Below are 18,447 nucleotides of genomic sequence, written 5' to 3' on the forward strand. Positions count from 1 at the left end.
GGCCTTTGCTGTGGCAACTCCTAGGATATGGGACAGGTTCTTAGGAGATCTTTGTCTCAGTTCATCGCTCCTTATTTTCAAAATTAACCTGAAAATGCTGTTTGCATGGGTGTTTTTCAGTGTTAGCCCCTTTGCAGAATGCTTCCTTATTTGTAAAATGTGGACCATTCCCCCAACTAATGGCACCAGTTCCTGTGGAATGGGTATGAAGATGTCCTCTTGTCCCACATGGAGGGTAATGATGGTGGATCACTTCGCTCAGTGGCATTGTTAGTGGCAACAAATGTACACCAGGCCACAAAGAATGTAGTACTGGAGATTGACCAGATGATCCTGTCAGCTGTAATTGCTGCAACAGGTGGAGAACGCCTGTGAAATAGCTTATTTTTGATTACTGTTTTATTATTGGTTATTGACCATTACAGTCTTGATTTAGGATCAGATCTGACAATTGTCTCAAGTAGCACTGAACTGTTGTGTATCCCTCCCTCCAGTATACCTTGTGTCTTTTGTTAATCCTTTTTCTGCTCGGACTGCAAGATCGCTGGTGCAGGGACCTGTCTTAATACATGTCTGTATTGCAATTTGCCTAACACATTTTGGGTCTTATACAAATAACTCATATAGATTATTCAGAGATAATTAATTTGTGACTCATTAGAAATGATTAAATATTCTTGACTTTTGCCCCCATGTTGCAAGCTGCTTCACCCAGGCAGACCTCTGCACCCCTTAACAGGACACTTTGTGGATACAAGGGTTTGCCCAGGGACAGCAGCTTGCAAGAGCAGAGCTTTATTAATGAATGAATTCTTAATTATGAGTGCTTGATAATCAGTTACTTAATTTGAGTGATTTTGATTATGAAATATTGGTTATTAATGTTTACTGTTTGGAATCTATGGCTAAGTTTGATTAAATGGTAGTGGTTATAAGCCATTACTGATAGGTTAATTCATTATAATTAGTAACTCATAACTGACTAATTATGACTTGAATACTGATTATTAATCATTGATTAATTATCATGTGTTGATGAATATATATTATTCATTATTATCATTAACTTGTTTGCTAGGGTGACCAGATAACAAGTGTGAAAAAACGGGATGGGGGTGGGGAGTAATAGATGCCTATATAAGAAAAAGTCCCGAAAAAACGAGATGGTCCCTTTAAAGAAGGGACATCTGGTCACCCTATTAATAATGAGCCATAAATTATTATTGATCCTGACAGCAGTCAATGGCCTCCTTCATGGGAAGTGGGAAGCCAGGTGTTCATTACTGGGACTACGGCTCCCATGAAGCAGCGCGGCCGGCCCCCACATCCGGGTCCTTTCCTCTTCCTCCCGCGAGCCTTAGGGGCCGGGGCGGGCATTTCCTGCCGCAACCTAAAAGGCTATTTTCTGGGCCAATTGGAGGGACAGGTCCGGTGGCCAATAGGCCTGCAGTCTTGGGCAGAGCCACCCAATGGGAGCGTGCGTGTCCGGGCGGAGGGGCGGTGCGGACGAGGAGGCAAGTTAGGCTGAGGAGTGGGCTTTTAGAAGTTGCCGTGCGGCGGAGGCAGCGGCGGGGAAGATGGTAGGTGGCTTGTGCCCCCCCCCCCCCGATACAAAATGGCGGGTGGGGGAGGCGGGGTGCTGGGTCTGGAGCCTCAGTAGCCATGGGGGCTCCCGGGGAGAGGGCCCCGCCCCCAGCCTGAGTGGGGCGAGGCTGGGTCCACGGGCCCCCTTCCCCTGGGGTGCGGCCGCCACGGACCCCCCCTCCCGCCCGGGCTGGGCTGTGGGGCGGGCGCCCTGGGGCCTTCTGAAGGGGGGGGAGGGGAGACAGCTGCAGCCGCCCTGGCGAACACCCCCCCCACCCCCGGCAGCTATGGGTTTCCCCTCTCGGGGCAGAGCCTTCGCCCCCCTGCAACGCCCCCCCCCAGTGCCAGCACCTTAGGCCCTTGTTGGGGGGACCCTGGTGATAGGTGGGGCTGGGGCAGCCCCGGCACCCAGGGGCCTCTTCCCCCCCCCCCCCCCCATGGGTTTTCCTAGGAAGGGTGTCGGTCCCCTCCCACCTTCCCCCAACAGCAGTTCCTGGGCCTGCTTATTCAGGGGAGAGGGGTGACTTTGGGGGTGCGGGGCGTGACTGGGGGAGGGGCTGCAGTCCCCTGGTCGCCTTCCCTTGCAGCCGTGTGGCCCTGCCTAGGAAAAGGGCTTCAGTGTTTCCTCCCTGGGCCTGCGTAGCAGGGAAGGGGGCCAGTGATCTCTCCCGAAGGCCTGAGGTGGCTGCGCTCGGGGGTGGGGCTCCTGCATCTGCGGTTCCCCCCGCCCCCCCACCCCGATCCCCGGGGGGGCCTGGTGGGGCTGAGCGGTGTTGCTGCGTTCCCTCCTTAGGGTCGAGGGGCTGGGGCAGGGATGTCCTCTCCATCTCTCCGCTTAGAGCTGCGGGCTCCAGCCGTAATGGGATTTTTTTGGTCACCGTCTCAGGAAACTGCTTGGGGGGTGGGGTCTTGCTGTCATGGGAGAGGCAGATGCAGCCTTGTCTCTGCCTCCCTCCTCAAAGCAATAGCAGTGGGGAAAGTAGGGAGAGACTCTCCAGGCAGCAGCTTAGTCACAGCTGCCTCTGGGGTTCCTGCTGTGTCACCTTCCCTTAAAATAAATGGCGAAACGCCTCAAATTTGAGGATCTGCTTCACTTCCCGACTCCTCAGGACATTCCTCAGCTTTTTTGGTTTGGCCGGGGCATTTTCCCTCTTTGTCCTAAGGAAAAGAGAGAAGCAGAAAGCTGAGGTAGAAAAGTTTTTTTTGTTTGTTTTTGTTTTTTTTTTTGTTTTTGTTTTTTTTTAGAATCACTTTTGTTTTCGTGCTAATATTTCCGTAATGGTGGTTGCCCAGTAAACACTTCAAGTGGTGTTGGAGCTGAATCATTCAAATAACTTCTGCCCTGGGAAAAATAGTGTGGTGGCTAGTAACCAGGGAAACTCCAGCTCTCTCTTGCTTGCTCCCATTAGCCTAGAGCTAAGAAATCATGGTGCTGCATGTAGTGTTAAATGACTAGCTAGATTCCTTGTTGCAGGTGTGTAATTCTCTGGCCTGCACAAGTCTGGTGTCTGTCTCGCATTTGTTGTTTTTAATTGGAGAAGCTGAACAATGAAACAAAATCTACAGACATTATTCCTTTAACAAAAGATCCTGCGTGATTTTCATGCCATTATTTTCAGGGCTGTCGTTCTGAGGCGTTATCCTATATTTGGACTCTCATAAGATGAGATGCTTAAATGTGGGGACAGCTGTACATAATCTAGTAGGCACCTAGAAATACATTGCCATGAAAGTAATTAACTAGGGTGCCTGCCACCCCCACTTATTCTGGAGGAGTTAGGAGGGAAGAATTGTTTCTTTTGGATGTTTGTTTGATCAGGTTTTATTGCCCTCTGTCAAAACTGTGTTCTTTACAATAATTGATTCACTGTTTAAATGGCATTTGTACATTAGTTGGTCAAAATGTATAATGTGTGAATGGGGGCATGGCAGAATAATTGAAAACTAATGTTGTTTTAAGCTGTCTTGCAACCTGTCCAAAACAGTGCTAAGGAGTTTATTTTGCATCTTGGAGAAATATTTAGCCCTCATCTTTAAGTACTTATAATGGTTCTCGGGGGGAAGTAACATTGAGGGGGCAGGGATAGCTCAGTGGTTTGAGCTTTGGCCTGCTAAACCCAGGGTTGTGAGTTCAATCCTTGAGGGAGCCATTTAGGGATATGGGGTAAAAATTGGGGATTGGTCATGCTTTGAGTAGGGGGTTGGACTAGATGACCTCTTGAGGTCCCTTCCAACCCTGATATTCTATGATTGCTTTTTAGTGGATGAGGGGAAAAGTATCCATGCTTATGCACATATGCTGTATGTGATACAATCCCATTTCAGGCCCAGTAGTCTCACTCTTTATGTAGATAGTCTTACTTTAGGACTCATCAGAGCAAAGACAAGTTTTTCAGTTTTCTGCCACTGTTTCCTAAAATGACTAGTTTTGTTCTATATATTTTGTGTAAAGTCAAGGAGTGCTACAGAAACGTGTTGATGACTTGGGCTCCTACATGATTAGAAAGTACAGTTTTCCTCTCCCAAACTTTAATTTTTTTCTTTTTACAGTGACTAGTTGCAATTATTGATAGATTCCTTCTTGGTCAGGTCTCTTACAATACAGTTATTTGGAGAAATGGTTTTCTACATTTGCACATTGACCCAACTTTTCCTTTTGCAGAATCCTTGAAATGTGTCTGCCTGAATGTATCCAATTTTTGAAATGGGGGTTGAGCTGTAGCTTATTAAACACCTGAAGTAGTGTAAAATATTATTTAAAAATAATTACACTTTCAGGGTGGTTGTTGTGTGGTGGGGTTTTTTTGTTTGTTTTTGTTTTGTTTTTTTGGTTATATGCCAAGTAATAGTCTGAGTTCAGTTCAAAGGATTTTCTGTCCGGGCCTAGCCTAATGTAATGGTGCAAATATTCAGTTTCTTGCATCAAAGTGCAGTGAAAGGCTGAACAAAATTAAATGGTTTTCGGTGGGATATGTTCAAAATTTTCCTCTCTAAATAGAGTAAGAAACATACCTGGGAATTTTGATCAATTCCAATCAAATACTTACTAGCTCTAGTATGTAAGAACTCAAGGTCAATTCTAAATAGAGTGAAATGGGATGCTAAGTCAGTGAAATATGCCTCGATGTTAGTAAGAATAATACTAAGAGGATCTATATCCTTTTCACAGTCATGAAACTTTCAGATTGAGTATTCTGTAATCAAAACCAACCTTGGGAAGCAAATGAAAGAAGCTAAAGAAAGCAGCCCATCAGCGGCAGCATAACAGTTGGAGCACACAGCAGAATCTGAAAACAAGTTTAGGCTCTGCTGAAATAGAAATAAAGACCAGCTTAGATACTGCTTTCATTGTGCTAGTCATTCTACAGAGAAACAAGAACCTGCCCTGAAAAGCTGGCATGTGCTAGATAGACAAGGCAGATAAACGGTGGGAGAAAGGAAGTAATATTGTCCCCGTTTTACAGATGGGCAAGAGAGGTTAGTTATTTGCTCATGGTCGCACAAAGACTCTGGCAGAACTGGAAACTGAGACCCATTTGGTTGAGTCTTAAGTCCAGTGCTGTAACCACAGGACTATTTTTCTCCTAAAAGCAAGCTTGGGAGGGGATAAATTTGGAAACCTTACTGTTGTTAACTTTTCTTAAAACAAGATCAAAGTATAAATAGTGCTTCGAGGCTATCCTGACTGGAGCCTATTGCTTTGAATAAGCTATGACAGTTACAAACAGAAAAGTAATTGTTCCCATTAAAAGAGATTTTTAACTCCTTCCACAACAGTAGCATTGCAGGAGGACTCTATCTTCTTGTTGTGCGTGAAATGGGTTGAATAACTCTGCTCATTAGAATCATCTGCTTCTTTCTGATCTTTAGAGTTGATTCTACACAAGATAATATATTAAGCTTCTGTTGTAAGCTCTGGTGCAGGGTCTGTTTCTTTGTTACATGCATGTGTTGTGCCTAGCATAATGGGGCCCTAATCCTTGACTGGGGCCTCTAGGCATGACTCCAGTGCAGATATTAAATCTGCTTTTTGAGATAGGGGTTTAGGCTAGCTATTTTCCTTCATGGCCTTTCATACATTCATCTATCTTACTTATTTTAAGGACCCACAATTCATAGATCAGGACCCCATGGTAATAAGCACTGTACAAACACACAAAAAGACAGTTCCTTCACCAAGGAGCATACTTAATGGCTTCTTGTGATATCTGTCCCCTTGCTTCCTGCTACTTAAAAGATTCAGCTGTTGTCAGGAGTCTTTCTTTTCTCTAGGTATATTGTGACTGAAGAGGCTTCAGAGTGGTTCTGGGTCTGGCGTACTGCTGAGTTGATTACCACACTGCCCCCTTTATTGCTTTTAAGACAAACACCCCTCCATCCATATGGGTTTAGCTTGGTTAACTGTGGGTAAGGGCCTCTTCAGGGCCGCTGCTGCTGTTACGCTGAAATGCTTCCAGTGAGGCAGTGCTGCTGTTGTCAAGTGTGTTACTCTGACTCTGCTATGAAGACTGAACCAGACCTACTCAAGAACTTGGGAGTTCTTTGCATGGAAGTAACCACGGATTGTGGGCCTGATCCTGCACACAATTACCATTGACCCTACACCAGGAGTTACATCTGTGCAAGGGCTACAGGATTAGGCCATAGAGGTTGTGTAGTTCTTTTGCCTTCCTGAGACTGCCTCCTTTGTGTTTGTGCAGATCTAGTAATGGCTGTCAGTTTGACTGTGCATCCTAGGCCTTCTCTGTGCTGAGGATTTTATCTACTGGTGTAGCTATATTGGAGTAGGCCCCTCGTGTGCATATTGTGTAGCGAGTTGAACTGGTAAGTTCCATCTGACAGGTTTACACTACATATATTCTAGGGGGTTGCCTCAGTGTAGTTACCTTGTTTGAGAACTCAGCTCATTTTAATGAGTAAACACCCTTTTTAGAACAACTATAATGTATTAGGTGGAGGGTTAATAGTTCTGCTGTCAGGTTCCCCCACTTTTCAGGCCCTAACAAAACCAGAGCGTTGGCATTAAGGATGCGTTTTGGCTGTTGAGATATTTTAGATAGATGGCTGCTTGCTACAGGATGGGCAAATTCGTTCTTTCCTACTTATTCCCTTTGCTTTACTGAGTACACAGCGATTCAGTATTTCATTGTGCAGTTACAGGTCTGTCTCTAAGTAAAACTCAAAGATACGGTCAAGTCAAAATTGGCCCAGAACTTTAGCAAAGTGAAAGCAAAATAAATGTTTCTGTGATTTTTTTTTTTTTTTAATTTAATGAAACTTTGCAACTCAAATGTAACAGCATTGTACTAGTTCATATGAGCCAAGAAATCAAAGCTTCTTGTATTTAAAAGTAAGAATGTCTGATCTATTTTCATTGTTCAAGCTGAGGTACAAAAGAGTTAGCAATATAAATAGTAAAAATGTAAATAGCTCAAGTTTTGTTTTAATCTAACCTATCTAAGAGCACTAATTTTCTTTAAATGATTAACTTGACAATTGCCCCCTTTTAAATCAGTCACTATGCCTCTTAAGAAGTGATTTCCCCAGTTTACCATCGTAGTCTTAAAAATGAGACCTTACTGCACCAACAATTAACTAGTTTTGTTGTTTTTTGTTTTTTAAAGAAAGCCCTCTATATCAAAATGGATGTAGCTACAGCAGAGCCTTTCACTGGAGATTCATAAGTCACTTAGGTTGGAGAAATACAGATGAGACATTCACATAGGACTGCAGGATTTGTCTTAAGAAAACCAGTGTTCGTTCTGAATATTTAATATCTGACCTCGTAGCTGTCAACATAATTCCAAATGATTAAAAAAAAAAAAAAAAAAGCATTATTGGCATGTGCAACTCCCTTGATCTTTTTGCTGGTCTACTATTCTAATTCTTTACTTGCTTCACTGTTTAACCAAAGCTGTCTTCTGTCGTTTTAGGCAGATTTTTTGAAAGGCTTACCAGTCTACAACAAAAGCAACTTCAGTAGATTTCATGCAGACTCTGTATGTAAAGCGTCGGTGAGTATTCTATCTAAATGCAATCTCTCAGGAGATGATCTTGAAGTCTTAGAGTTGCAGAGGATACTGGTGCTTCATATGGCCTCTAACTGGGCCTTGGGTCTCTTAAAATAAGTTATTGCTGGTATCATCATGAGCTACAACTGCTTATCTGAGATTGGAATCCCAGGAGGGGAGATTTCCCAGATATGAAATTAATGTACTTCAGAAAAATGCAATATCAGCAGAGCCAAAGCTGTGTGGCATTCCCTCCCCATGTTTTCCATTCTTAATTTACCAGTGGCACTGGGGCACATATATGATAAATGGACCTCTTTTTACATGTGGAAGAATTTGCAGCTGCGTGGCACAGTGAGACTGTGGTATGCTGCATTGCCACAATTTTATAGCATTGCAGTTGAGATGAACTTGTTGTCAGGACTGGGATTGTTCAGCAGCCTTAGTTGTATGTGGAAATTTTGGGGTTTTTTTGTTTTCCTCTGCACTGTAACAATTCTAATACTTCTACAGAACAGAAGACCGTCAGTATATCTTCCCACAAGGGAATATCCATCTGAACAAAGTAAGTATGCTCCTTCTGTGTTTGAAGCTTCAAGTGATGTGTACTAGAACTTTTATTTTGTGTTTGAGTACGTACCAAATTTTTAATATTAATCTCATTTGATTATTAAAAAAAAATTTCTGTTTTGTGCTATCTATGTCAGATTTAAGTGCCTCCAAAGAGTACAGATGCTTAACTTTTGGGTACGCTTTTGCACATCTTTTCCTCAATCCTTACTGAATGATTATAAGGACAATTAAAACCACAGTGATTCTATCACTCCTTTTTAAAAGGTTCACAACCTGTATGAAGTCTTGGTCACTGTAGTTTGTTTTAAATGTTATCTCTTAGAAATGCCTTCAGAGTGTGTTCTCTCTTTCTTCAACAGTCATAGTAACAGAAAAGACTAACATACTTTTGCGTTATCTACATCAGCAATGGGACAAAAAGGTATGACTTTTTTTTAATGTAAAACTTTGTATCTGGTTTTAAAGTGCAGTTTGTTTTGGTTGCTTCTACTGTGTGACCATCAATGCCTATAATTAGTCATGAAAATACATAGATACTAAATTAAGTGGAAGACTGAGCCAACCCTGGATTTCTCAATTCTACCAGAAGGTGCTTGTGACGAATTTTCTATCTGTGGTAGACTTTCTCACTCTTCATATTCTAGAGAGAGGAAAGATGGTCCAATGACTAAGGCAGTAGCCTAGAATTGGGAGGTCTGTTTGATTTTGCCACACTTTCTGCATGACCTTGGGCAAGTCACTTAGCCTCTTTGTGCATCAATTCCCTGTCTGTAAAATGAGGATTTTTGGGGGGTATACTTGAGACCATAGTCCTTTATTAGACTGATAGTACAGAAGACTGGGAGCCAGGACTCCTGGGTTCTTTTTCTGGCTCTGCTGTTGACTTACTGGGTGCCTTTGAATGTATTATTTCCAGGTACTCATCTCTAAAATCCTATATCTTGCTTACCTCACAGGGTCACATTAATAGTACATGCCAGGTGTACATGTGTTATAAAAAGTTCCTAGCACGCACCCTGCCTCTGAGTTTGTGCTCTACAGGCACAAGTGGGTACAGTACAAGACGCACACAGTGAGGAATGGTCATAGCCACAAAGCTTCCCAGAGCAGGTGTAACTTCAGAATGTGTGTGTTGGGGAAGAGTACACGGAGGCTGCTCCAGAGGTACAGAGCAGCAAGAAAGAAGGTCGGAGGCTGGGAGTGGGTGAAGGGAGCAACTGAGAGAAGTTTTGGCAAAGCATAGAGATGGAGGAGGAGTTGAAAGGAGAAACATAGATGGGAGCAGAGTTGTCAGGAGTCTGAAGCTGATAATGAGGTGCTTCAGAGTGATGATGGAAGCCAGTTGGGAGGTTTGAGAAGTTCAGAGACTGAATCAGAGCAATGGGAGAAAAAGAGGGTCTTATTAAAGTTAAAAGCACTTGAGATCCTTGGAATAAAAAAGAAGCTAAGAACAAAGGATTGTCCTTTAGCAGCCCTGCTGGGGCAGGAGAGCATTTTAGAAGAAAATTCAATATATAATATAGTTCAGCTTTGGACAGAACTCTGGCGTTCTTCAGAAGATGCCTCTGCTAGTTCATATACGTCAGCATCTTCACTCCCAAAGACCTTTACCAACTCTTTATGCAAGATGCATCATTCAGTACGGAAATGTAGCCTTCTCTGGAGTGGAATGTGGTGGAGGACTTCACTGATGTACCTTTCTCTTTGCTTCAATCAGAACGCAGCAAAGAAGAGAGATCAAGAGCAAGTGGAAATAGAAGGTGAGAATTCGGCACCACCACGGAAAATTGCTCGGACAGACAGCCAGGACATGAATGAGGACACTTAAACTCTTGCTCTCTCCTACACTATTTTGCAGGCGCTTCCTGTTTTGTCTCAAAATGTGTAAATTTCCGCGCCCCTTCCCCCCCCCTCCACTATGCAGCCCAAACCACTTCAGACTTCATAGGAGCCAGTGTATTTATTTTTTCTCCAGTTTTTATTTATGCTGTAAAACTTACGGAGCAATCGATGGCGGAACAAGTCAGCAAATGATGTGGTATAAATTTAATCCTTTTTAAAAAAAATATACATTATCACTTCTCCAGATTTCGTTAAACCTGTTGCTTAATTAACCCAGTTTGCCATGGAAGCCTGGAGAGGAGACATGAATTTACGGCATGCAAATTCCAGTGGTATAGGCTTTCTGATCCATATGCCCACTGGTATATTACAGTCGTCAACTCTGTATTGGCTGTACTCAGTCTAGCAGTAACTGGGGCGGGGGGGGGGCGGTCTCGTCCGCTCTGAAATGTTAATTCTAAAATCAGCATTGTACTGAGAAATCCCAGGGGTTATTTAGGGTTATGTTGATCTTATCAAACGTGGTCATCTTGATAGAACAGTTGTGGGTTTTTTGTTCGGCAGCATATGTTATCACACACACCGATGGTCATGGAGAATTCAAGTGACAGGTGTGTTGCTTTGGTTGCTCTTACATTTTAACAGCCTTTTGGTCTTGAATGAACTGGTATGTGCAACTTCTCCATTGGAATAAAAAAGGATACTTTTATCCTACTGAGTATTTGATCAACAGTGTCTTTAATGGCAGCAGGTGGAATGGAATTGGTAGGTCTACCTTGCAAACTTGTTTGTTAAATTTGAGAATCAAATTGGGTACAGCTTGGCCTCTAGATTGGCTATTTCCTTTCTCTCAACCAGTGATTCTGAAAAATCGTACACTGCATGACTGGAGCTGAGTCCAGGACTTCTGGATGCAAAGTAGCTGAACAAAATGAGCTTCTACAGTCTATATTAAAGGCAGACCCTCTTTCATTTGGACAATGACAGTTCAGTGCCTGTCACCTGTAACCCTTTGCTGACTATCTTCAGTAGGAGCCAAATACAAAAACCCTCAAGATGTCTAAGTGGAGTCAAAGGAAACCAGCATAGTTGGTTGAAGGTGTGTGTGTATCTCACTATTGACTGTCCATTGTGCTTTTAATGTGAAAAGCTGAGTTTGTTGTTTTTAGGTTGAAATCTAGATTGTTGCCTTCCGTTGCTCTTTTCCCAGCATCTCTGCTCATCAGCAAACTGTAAACAAACTGAGTCCAGAAGCCATGTGAGCCTCTTTCTAGAAAACCCTGGGTAAGCCTAGTTCTGTAGGGAGTTTGACCATGGTGGTTAAACTCAGACGAAAGACTTGTGAGGCTCATGCCGTCACCTTCGCTACTGTGTCCCAGTTAGACCAGGGGACAGAGCTTGCTCAGAATAAAAGCATGATGAGAGTGAAAGCCGTCAGCAGCACAGTTTATCTTATGAGACAGGACTTCGTGAGGAGCAGGACATAGCCTCGCTTATTGCTCCATTTTTACAAGTATGTACAAGGCGCTAAACTCTGATTCTAATATTAGTCATCTCACTTTTTCAGTGAAGATTGTTAAGTTACTTAGACCTAAAATTGTACCTGCCCTTAAAATAGCTACGTTTTGCTGCAGCAGTGCCCCTCCAGATTATCCGGTTAAAACACCAGCTGTGTTGATGAGGACAAAAATATGGTTTTACAATTTTATGTGGTCGACTGGCAATTACAGCTTAACAGAACTCCTTTTCCCAGAGCTGTGCTGCCAAAAAAGATGCTGGCATGTGAAATGCAAGAAGTAAATGGAAAATGCTTTGTTAGCTTCAAGGGCATGTTAAAAGGTTTGTAAGATACCAAAGGAGGAAATGGGTGTAGTGCTGATGACAAAAGTTTAACCAGTGCTGTGATTTTAGCTACATTTTGGGAGTTCCAGCCTCGTTTAAGTTAAGTTTAAATTAAGTTTAATTCCTTACTAAGACAGAATTTGGAGCTTTGCTGGCCTCTCTGCTACAGCGAGTGAGGTACCATTAAAGAGTTGGCAGTTCCATCCTGTTCGATACCCCCATCTTTGTTCCCTTTACAGTAAATGTGACCTTGCTGGTAGCAGAGCCTTTGAAATCTTACAAATAAGGATTTTTTTGTTTATTTTACCAAAAATCTCTGCAATTCTCACGCTCTTAGAAAAATTTATTTGGCAAAGAGAAAAAAAATAGTTGTCTTTAGTTTCCTGAGAGCAAGTCTGGAGCAATGGGAGAAAAACCCCCTGTCCATCCTCAAAAGTTCTTGAGTGTCCTTTCAATCAGACTATAGCATTTTGCTTTTGATGTTGGCTATACACAAGCAGCATGGACTTCTGATGCTCACAAACAGGTATCTTTGTTGCATTTTACTGAAAGTTTTGATAGTCTTGCTCAACTGGTCAGAGATATCTAATCTGAACTGAAAGCCTCCTCCCTCACCATCCAGTTTCCATGCTGCTAACTGCTTGAAAATGCCACCCTCAAGCTGCCACACGTTCAAAATGTTTCCACTGCTGTTTAATACATGTGTATCGGGTTTGTGTTGCATGTGAAAACCCTCCAACCCAACTGACTGTCTGGTGTCTTAGGCAAATCGTACATTAAACAGAGATCCAGAACTTCTCCAACATTGTTCACTTTGTATAATATGTAGCTCCTCTAATACTTTCTGATTATCCTGTTACAAAGTGACTGGGATTTAGTGACCCTTAACTGGTATTTTGTATATGTCCGCATAGTGGTATTTTTATTGTTTCTAGTATTGATGTATATTGTACAAAGTTTTTATAAAACTTTAGAAGCTTGTCAAAAAGATCAGAAGAGAATTTTTGGAGTGACTAGTGTGACTTTTAGCAGAAATTGGAGCTGCAGGAACATATTTCACTCTTTATTTCAATGAGAAGTGCAGAGGATGCTGAATCCTAGCAATAGCCTAGCAAGCATCTGCTCTCCCCTGCAAGGCAGATTGCTCCTGTACTGGATAGCATTGAAGTTTGTGCCGTCTCTCTGTTTAGTAACCCCTCAGTGCGATTGGATGTGATGGGTAAGTCTGTTTCAATGGTAGCCATTGCCTTTTTTTTTTCTTTTCTTTTTTTTTAACAAAGACTGGATGTAGTGGATGTTATCACAAGTTTAGTGACTGACAAGGCAAAACCAAAGATGTCTTAAACTAACTCCAGATATCAAGTGTTGACTTCAGAGGAGTGTTTGAAGGGGTTTTATTCTCTTTACCGCCCTTGACTCATAAGCAACTTTAAAAGGTATTCAGGTTTGAAAGGGAAGTTGTTTGTTTATTTAAATAAACAAACCCTTGGAACATGTTCCATTCCAGTGGTCATAAGTGGTCACATCTGCTCTGCAAAGGCCCTATTTATTTGTATTGGTGGTTGGTTCTTCAGACTTGCCGGTTGCTTTATTTTATCTGTGTACATAACTGAACACAGATAATGTACACATTCAGGCCATTTCCGAGAGCAAACACAGGGACATACAAAGAGATACTGCTGAGGGAGAATGATCTGTTTTGAGTAAAACTGGCAGGCTGGTAAGGGACACTACTGTTGGTGCTTAGTCTGAAAATGTTTTCAAATGCAGTTACGCATAAGAGCACTGAATCCATACCCGGTTACAAACCAAGCTACAATGGAGATCAGAAACATTGTGAAAACCCTGCTGGACGGGGTGTGTTTGTGAGGAAGAATCGACCAGCTCCCCTGTCTGTTTAAAATTTTGGTTAGACTATGACCTATTTTCCCAGCCTAGACAGTGCCTGAGGGTTTAGCATAGGTAGGGTATGTCTATGCTGCAATTAAAAACTCACAGCTGGCTTAGCCTAAGGGGCTGTTTAATTGTGCTGGAGCCCAGGCTCTAGGACCCTGTGGGGTAGGAGGTTCATAGAGCTCAGGCTGTAGCTCAAACATCGACACCACAATTAAACAGCCCCTTAGCCTGAGCCCCACAAGTCCGATGAGCTGGCATGAGCCAGCCTTGGGTGTCTAATTGCAGGGTAAACGTACTCTTTAGAGGGCAGGGTGAAGATTCACTAGTACTACTAAAATGGAACTGTGTTGTGACCAGGTTCAGTGGCAACCGCTGGTCCCCTGACACTTGTAGTGTAGATTGGGCCTTAAGTACCAAACCATACAAGCTGAAAGCATGTTCAGAACCAGGTGCTGAGCGTGGTTCCGGCTGACCTGGCAGAGTGGCGTGTAATTCTTTGAACACTGTTTACTATGGTCTGGAGCTCCAGAGAAGATGAGGGCCTATGTACCAATCTGTATGCTATTTGCAGTGTTCAAAGAAATCTCTTGTGCAGTCAGTCACTTGGGGTTTTAAGCCTACTGAATCAAAGTACTGATTTTTGTTTGCTCTTCTTGGGGGGCTACAGGGTTTAGAAGCTCCCGGATTCTTGTTGGCTGGTGTCTCTCTTTCTCAAGGCATCATGATTCTTGTGCCTTATACAGTAATTCAGTTAACACTTGGACTGTTTCCTGTGTTGAGGCAGAATTTTGGGGGCTTGCTGGAAAAATCCTAAATCTGCTTCTGCAGTAGCTAGGATTACTTCAGAGGAGCTCATTTCAGAATATACCTTTTGAAAATAGATCTGACTAAGTAGAAGCTGATGTATATCATGGACAGGCCATTCAAATGGGCCTCAGTCATAAGCAAAGCTGCCATTTACCATCTAGCATTAGTATGTTTATACCACTAATGTGACTTTATTTTTCTGTTTAAAAGAGATGCGTCTTTTTTTTGGGGGGGGGGGGGGGGTTGTTTTTGTTTTTTGCAACTATGCTTATTATTATGGCCTTTTCTTTCCCTGATTTATTGACTGGCAGCTGGGAAGTCATGCTACACTATCGCTTTGACTGGAAGGATTCTCCGTGATTGTCTTCTGTAACTTTTGTGTGTTATAACTTCCGATGTATAAAAAGTATGTGTGATTTTTGTTTTTAGGGGGCCATGTGTGGTTGGGGGGGGGGGGTGAGGATTAGGTTGGTCAACATGCCCAATAAAGGATACTGTATCATTTGTTTACTCAAGCACAGACTATCCTTCATACCATATTGAATGCACATTCAGCAATCTCCACTTGGCTGGTTCACAGATGTATGCTTGTCCTCCTTGTAGTGGAGAATTTAGTCATGGAATCTCATCAAGAGATTTATATGGTTTGGAGCACTGTTTAGTACCACTAACCTGCTGAGAAATGTGGGACCAAAGCCGCATTTGCAGGTAGGCTACTTGACTTCCTTACTGCCAATTGCAAGCTTATGTAGAGTGGATGTGCTCATTAGAACCATACTACTGGCTCCCTGGATTACTCCCATTTTACATCCACCAGCCTACATTTCTCATTTGAGAGGCCAACAGCTTTGTAGCTGTCTCCTGCATTACTGCAGACCTGTGTGTTCATGGATGTATGTGGATTCTTCAGTGGAGTTCAACATCACACTAGCAACATTAGAGTTGAACTTACATTTCTTTTCTATTCATTCTAATTTCCTTGTTACAAGATTGGGATGAATATTTCCTTTGGGTGTAGAGAGGGCTGAGCTTGGTCTGTACAAGACAGCAACTTTGTAATTATGACTTTAAAAGTGGGAATGGACAAACGCCAACCTTCCCATTTGTTCTGCACTAAGATTTTATTTTATTTTTTTAAAACAAAGCTTCTCTGCTCCCTGCCTGTGCCTGGATGTGGTGAGTGTAAAGATTAATCATATGTACAGATTGGCCTTTTCATTCAAACTGGTGCAATTCCAGTGATGATTCTTGGGTTCTGTAGAAGGGAAAACTACTACTGAAGGTCTGAATGTTTTTTGGAGGAGTCCTGGTGGACTTAATCCTTTTATGACTGAGTTCAGCTTTTATCAGTGTAAACCTGGGAGTCGCTAATCAGCTGGAGGGATAAAAGGGCCATGTTGTTAAAACTTTTGCTTTTTTCAACTAAAAATTAACTGATGGCAGAGGTGGGGTGGTTGAGGAAATCAAATGGCATGAGTCAACCCGCACCTCTGTGGTCCTGAGTTCTAACGCTGTTCAGGCCACCTGTGTACAAATGAAGTTTTGTGTGGCACTATCTTTTTGTCTCCTCTACCAGACAAGCACACACTTCAACTCAATTGGCATTCTGTGGTGAGAGATGAACATCCAGACTAGAATAGCCATCATGCTGGGAGGATGAATCTGCCTTAACAATGAGCTGTGCATGGTGGGGAGGTTAGCCTGCGCTATATCTGGCTGGAGTTACTGCTTTGGCGCTCTCACGTCCATGAAAAAATTTAGTTTTGAGGGTGAATGGAAATCCTCTTGCTGAGTATATAGTCCATGACTTTTCACTGGCCAGCTCGTTGCTTCCCATATTATGAATACTACATTGATAACTGGTCCCTGTAGCTGTCCAGTGCACCCCAGTGCTGTAATCTTGTGGTTGGTTGTTTATAACACAAATCTAAATGTGCTTTTCTTCCTTTCGGAAGTGGGGGGATATCTAACAGTGTAATTAGTCAAATACTCCTTCCTTGCTTTGCTAAGTAATGTGTGTATAAAGATGGATATCTTCATCCCTGAGATACTAGCAAAGATTGGCCATTTAGTTATTTAAATACACATGCATACTTGTTGGACGAGGGCAGAGTAAACTACTTCACTCGCTAGCCACCTGCTTTGTTCTGCGATGATGGCTGTCTAGCTTGGATTGCAGAAGAGTCCTGACAAAAATGGATATTGATTCTTCACTTAGAAGAAGTTGCAGAAAATACTGCCATGCAATCTGAAGGAACGATCCGTGGTGCTTATCAGCACTGTGTCACCGTGCACAGTACGGCTTGGCTGGACTTTCAAATACATGTGTTTCTTACGACTTAGTGCAATGTGTATAGTTAAAAAGTTAAAAAGGCTTTACTGGGTTTTTTATTAAGACTAATCTTAGTCTCCTTGGTCAGTTGCATGTAACAGATGAATGTATGGGATTGGGCCTTATCTTTCTAGCCATCCCAGATTGCTTTTACGTCCGTTACAGTCTGTCTGGAATACAAAATCCCAGGGTGATTTTTTGGCAATACACAGTGTATCCCTTGGAGCCTGTATTACTTACAGCCTGTCCTTCTGCTTGTGGACAAATACCTGCTGAGTTCCAACTCTGCCTCTTCCCCCTTACTCTCTTTGCAAACACTGTGTCTGTGGGGCAGGGGGCAATGTGTTCTCCTGAGGAGTTGTGTGGCGATAGAGGGGCTGCTGTAATGGAGCGACTGTAAATATTCTGTTCTAGTTGAATGTCACAGCTGTTGGATTTTGCATTTATTTTTAAACTATTTCATGTTTGATACTGTGTATAATAAATTTGCAGAAATTAGAGGATTAGAATGTTTTTCTTTCCCATTTCTCCTCTACCATTTTTACTTCAGTAGGGTGAGACTGCTTGCTGCCTGAGTGCCGAAACTGGTACATGAGTGACTGTTGCACTCCCAAATCAAGCTTGATTTTTTTTTTAAAAAATGCTATATTTCTGTCCCATAACTTTACCATGGGTGTGAGTGCACAGAATAATAGTTACACACTGAAAACAGAACTGTTACTGATAGGGCTGCTTGCAAAAACAGTGAAGATTTTCCATGGGAAAACCCAGTTCAATCAAAATCAAAACACTGTGTGAAACTGCCAGTTTTGCCGAAAATTTGATTTGGAGGGAAAAAGCAGAAAGAATGCAACAGCAGTGAAACGTTCTGAATGAAACATTTCTTATAGCAACAAAACTTTTATAATCTGGAATACAACAAATTCAAAATGAAAACAGTCAAACGAAAAGTTTTGACTTTTTTGGCCTAAACAAAACATTTAGATGGATACAAAGCAGTTTAAAAAAAAAAAAAAGGCTACCAATGTTAAGAATCGTTAGGAATGGGATAGATATAATAATGCCACTGTATAAATCCATGTTACTCCCATACTTTAATCCTGCATGCAGTTCTGGTTGCCCCATCTCAGAAAGGATATATTCAAATTGGAAAAGGTACAGAGAAGAGATACAAATGATTAAGGGTATGGAACTGCTTCCATGGGAGATTTAAAAGACTGGGTCTTTTCAGTTCGGAAAAGAGATGACTAATGGCGGGTTTCACAGAGGTCTATAAAATCATGACTGGCATGGAGAAAGTGAAGGAGTAACTAACACTTCCTATTCATCTAACACAAGAACCACGGCTCGCCCCAGGAAACTAATAGGTAGCAGGTTTAAAACCAAACAAAAGGAAGCAGTACTTCACACAACGCACAGTCAACCAACGGAGCTCGTTGCCAGGGGATGTTGTGAAGGCCAAAACTATAACAAAGTTCAAAAAAGAATTAGATAAGTTCATGGAGGAGAGGTCCATCAACAGCTGTTAACCTAGATGGTCAGAGATGCAAGGCCGGGCTC

At 42.4% G+C, this 18,447-nt stretch overlaps 1 protein-coding gene across 1 annotated transcript; it reads left to right on the forward strand.

Moving 5' to 3' along the window:
* Window positions 1-1,237: 1,237 nt before the first annotated feature.
* Window positions 1,238-17,385, forward strand: DDA1 (DET1 and DDB1 associated 1). The gene is made up of 5 exons (XM_027834306.3): window positions 1,238-1,580; window positions 7,518-7,598; window positions 8,109-8,160; window positions 8,528-8,589; window positions 9,886-17,385. Exons 1-5 carry the CDS (start codon window positions 1,578-1,580, stop codon window positions 9,994-9,996), a joined length of 309 nt encoding a protein of 102 aa, XP_027690107.1. The 5' UTR covers window positions 1,238-1,577; the 3' UTR covers window positions 9,997-17,385.
* The last annotated feature ends 1,062 nt before the right edge of the window (window positions 17,386-18,447 follow it).

This window comes from Chelonia mydas, chromosome 25, assembly GCF_015237465.2.
Source record: "Chelonia mydas isolate rCheMyd1 chromosome 25, rCheMyd1.pri.v2, whole genome shotgun sequence".
Classification (NCBI taxonomy): domain Eukaryota; kingdom Metazoa; phylum Chordata; order Testudines; family Cheloniidae; genus Chelonia; species Chelonia mydas.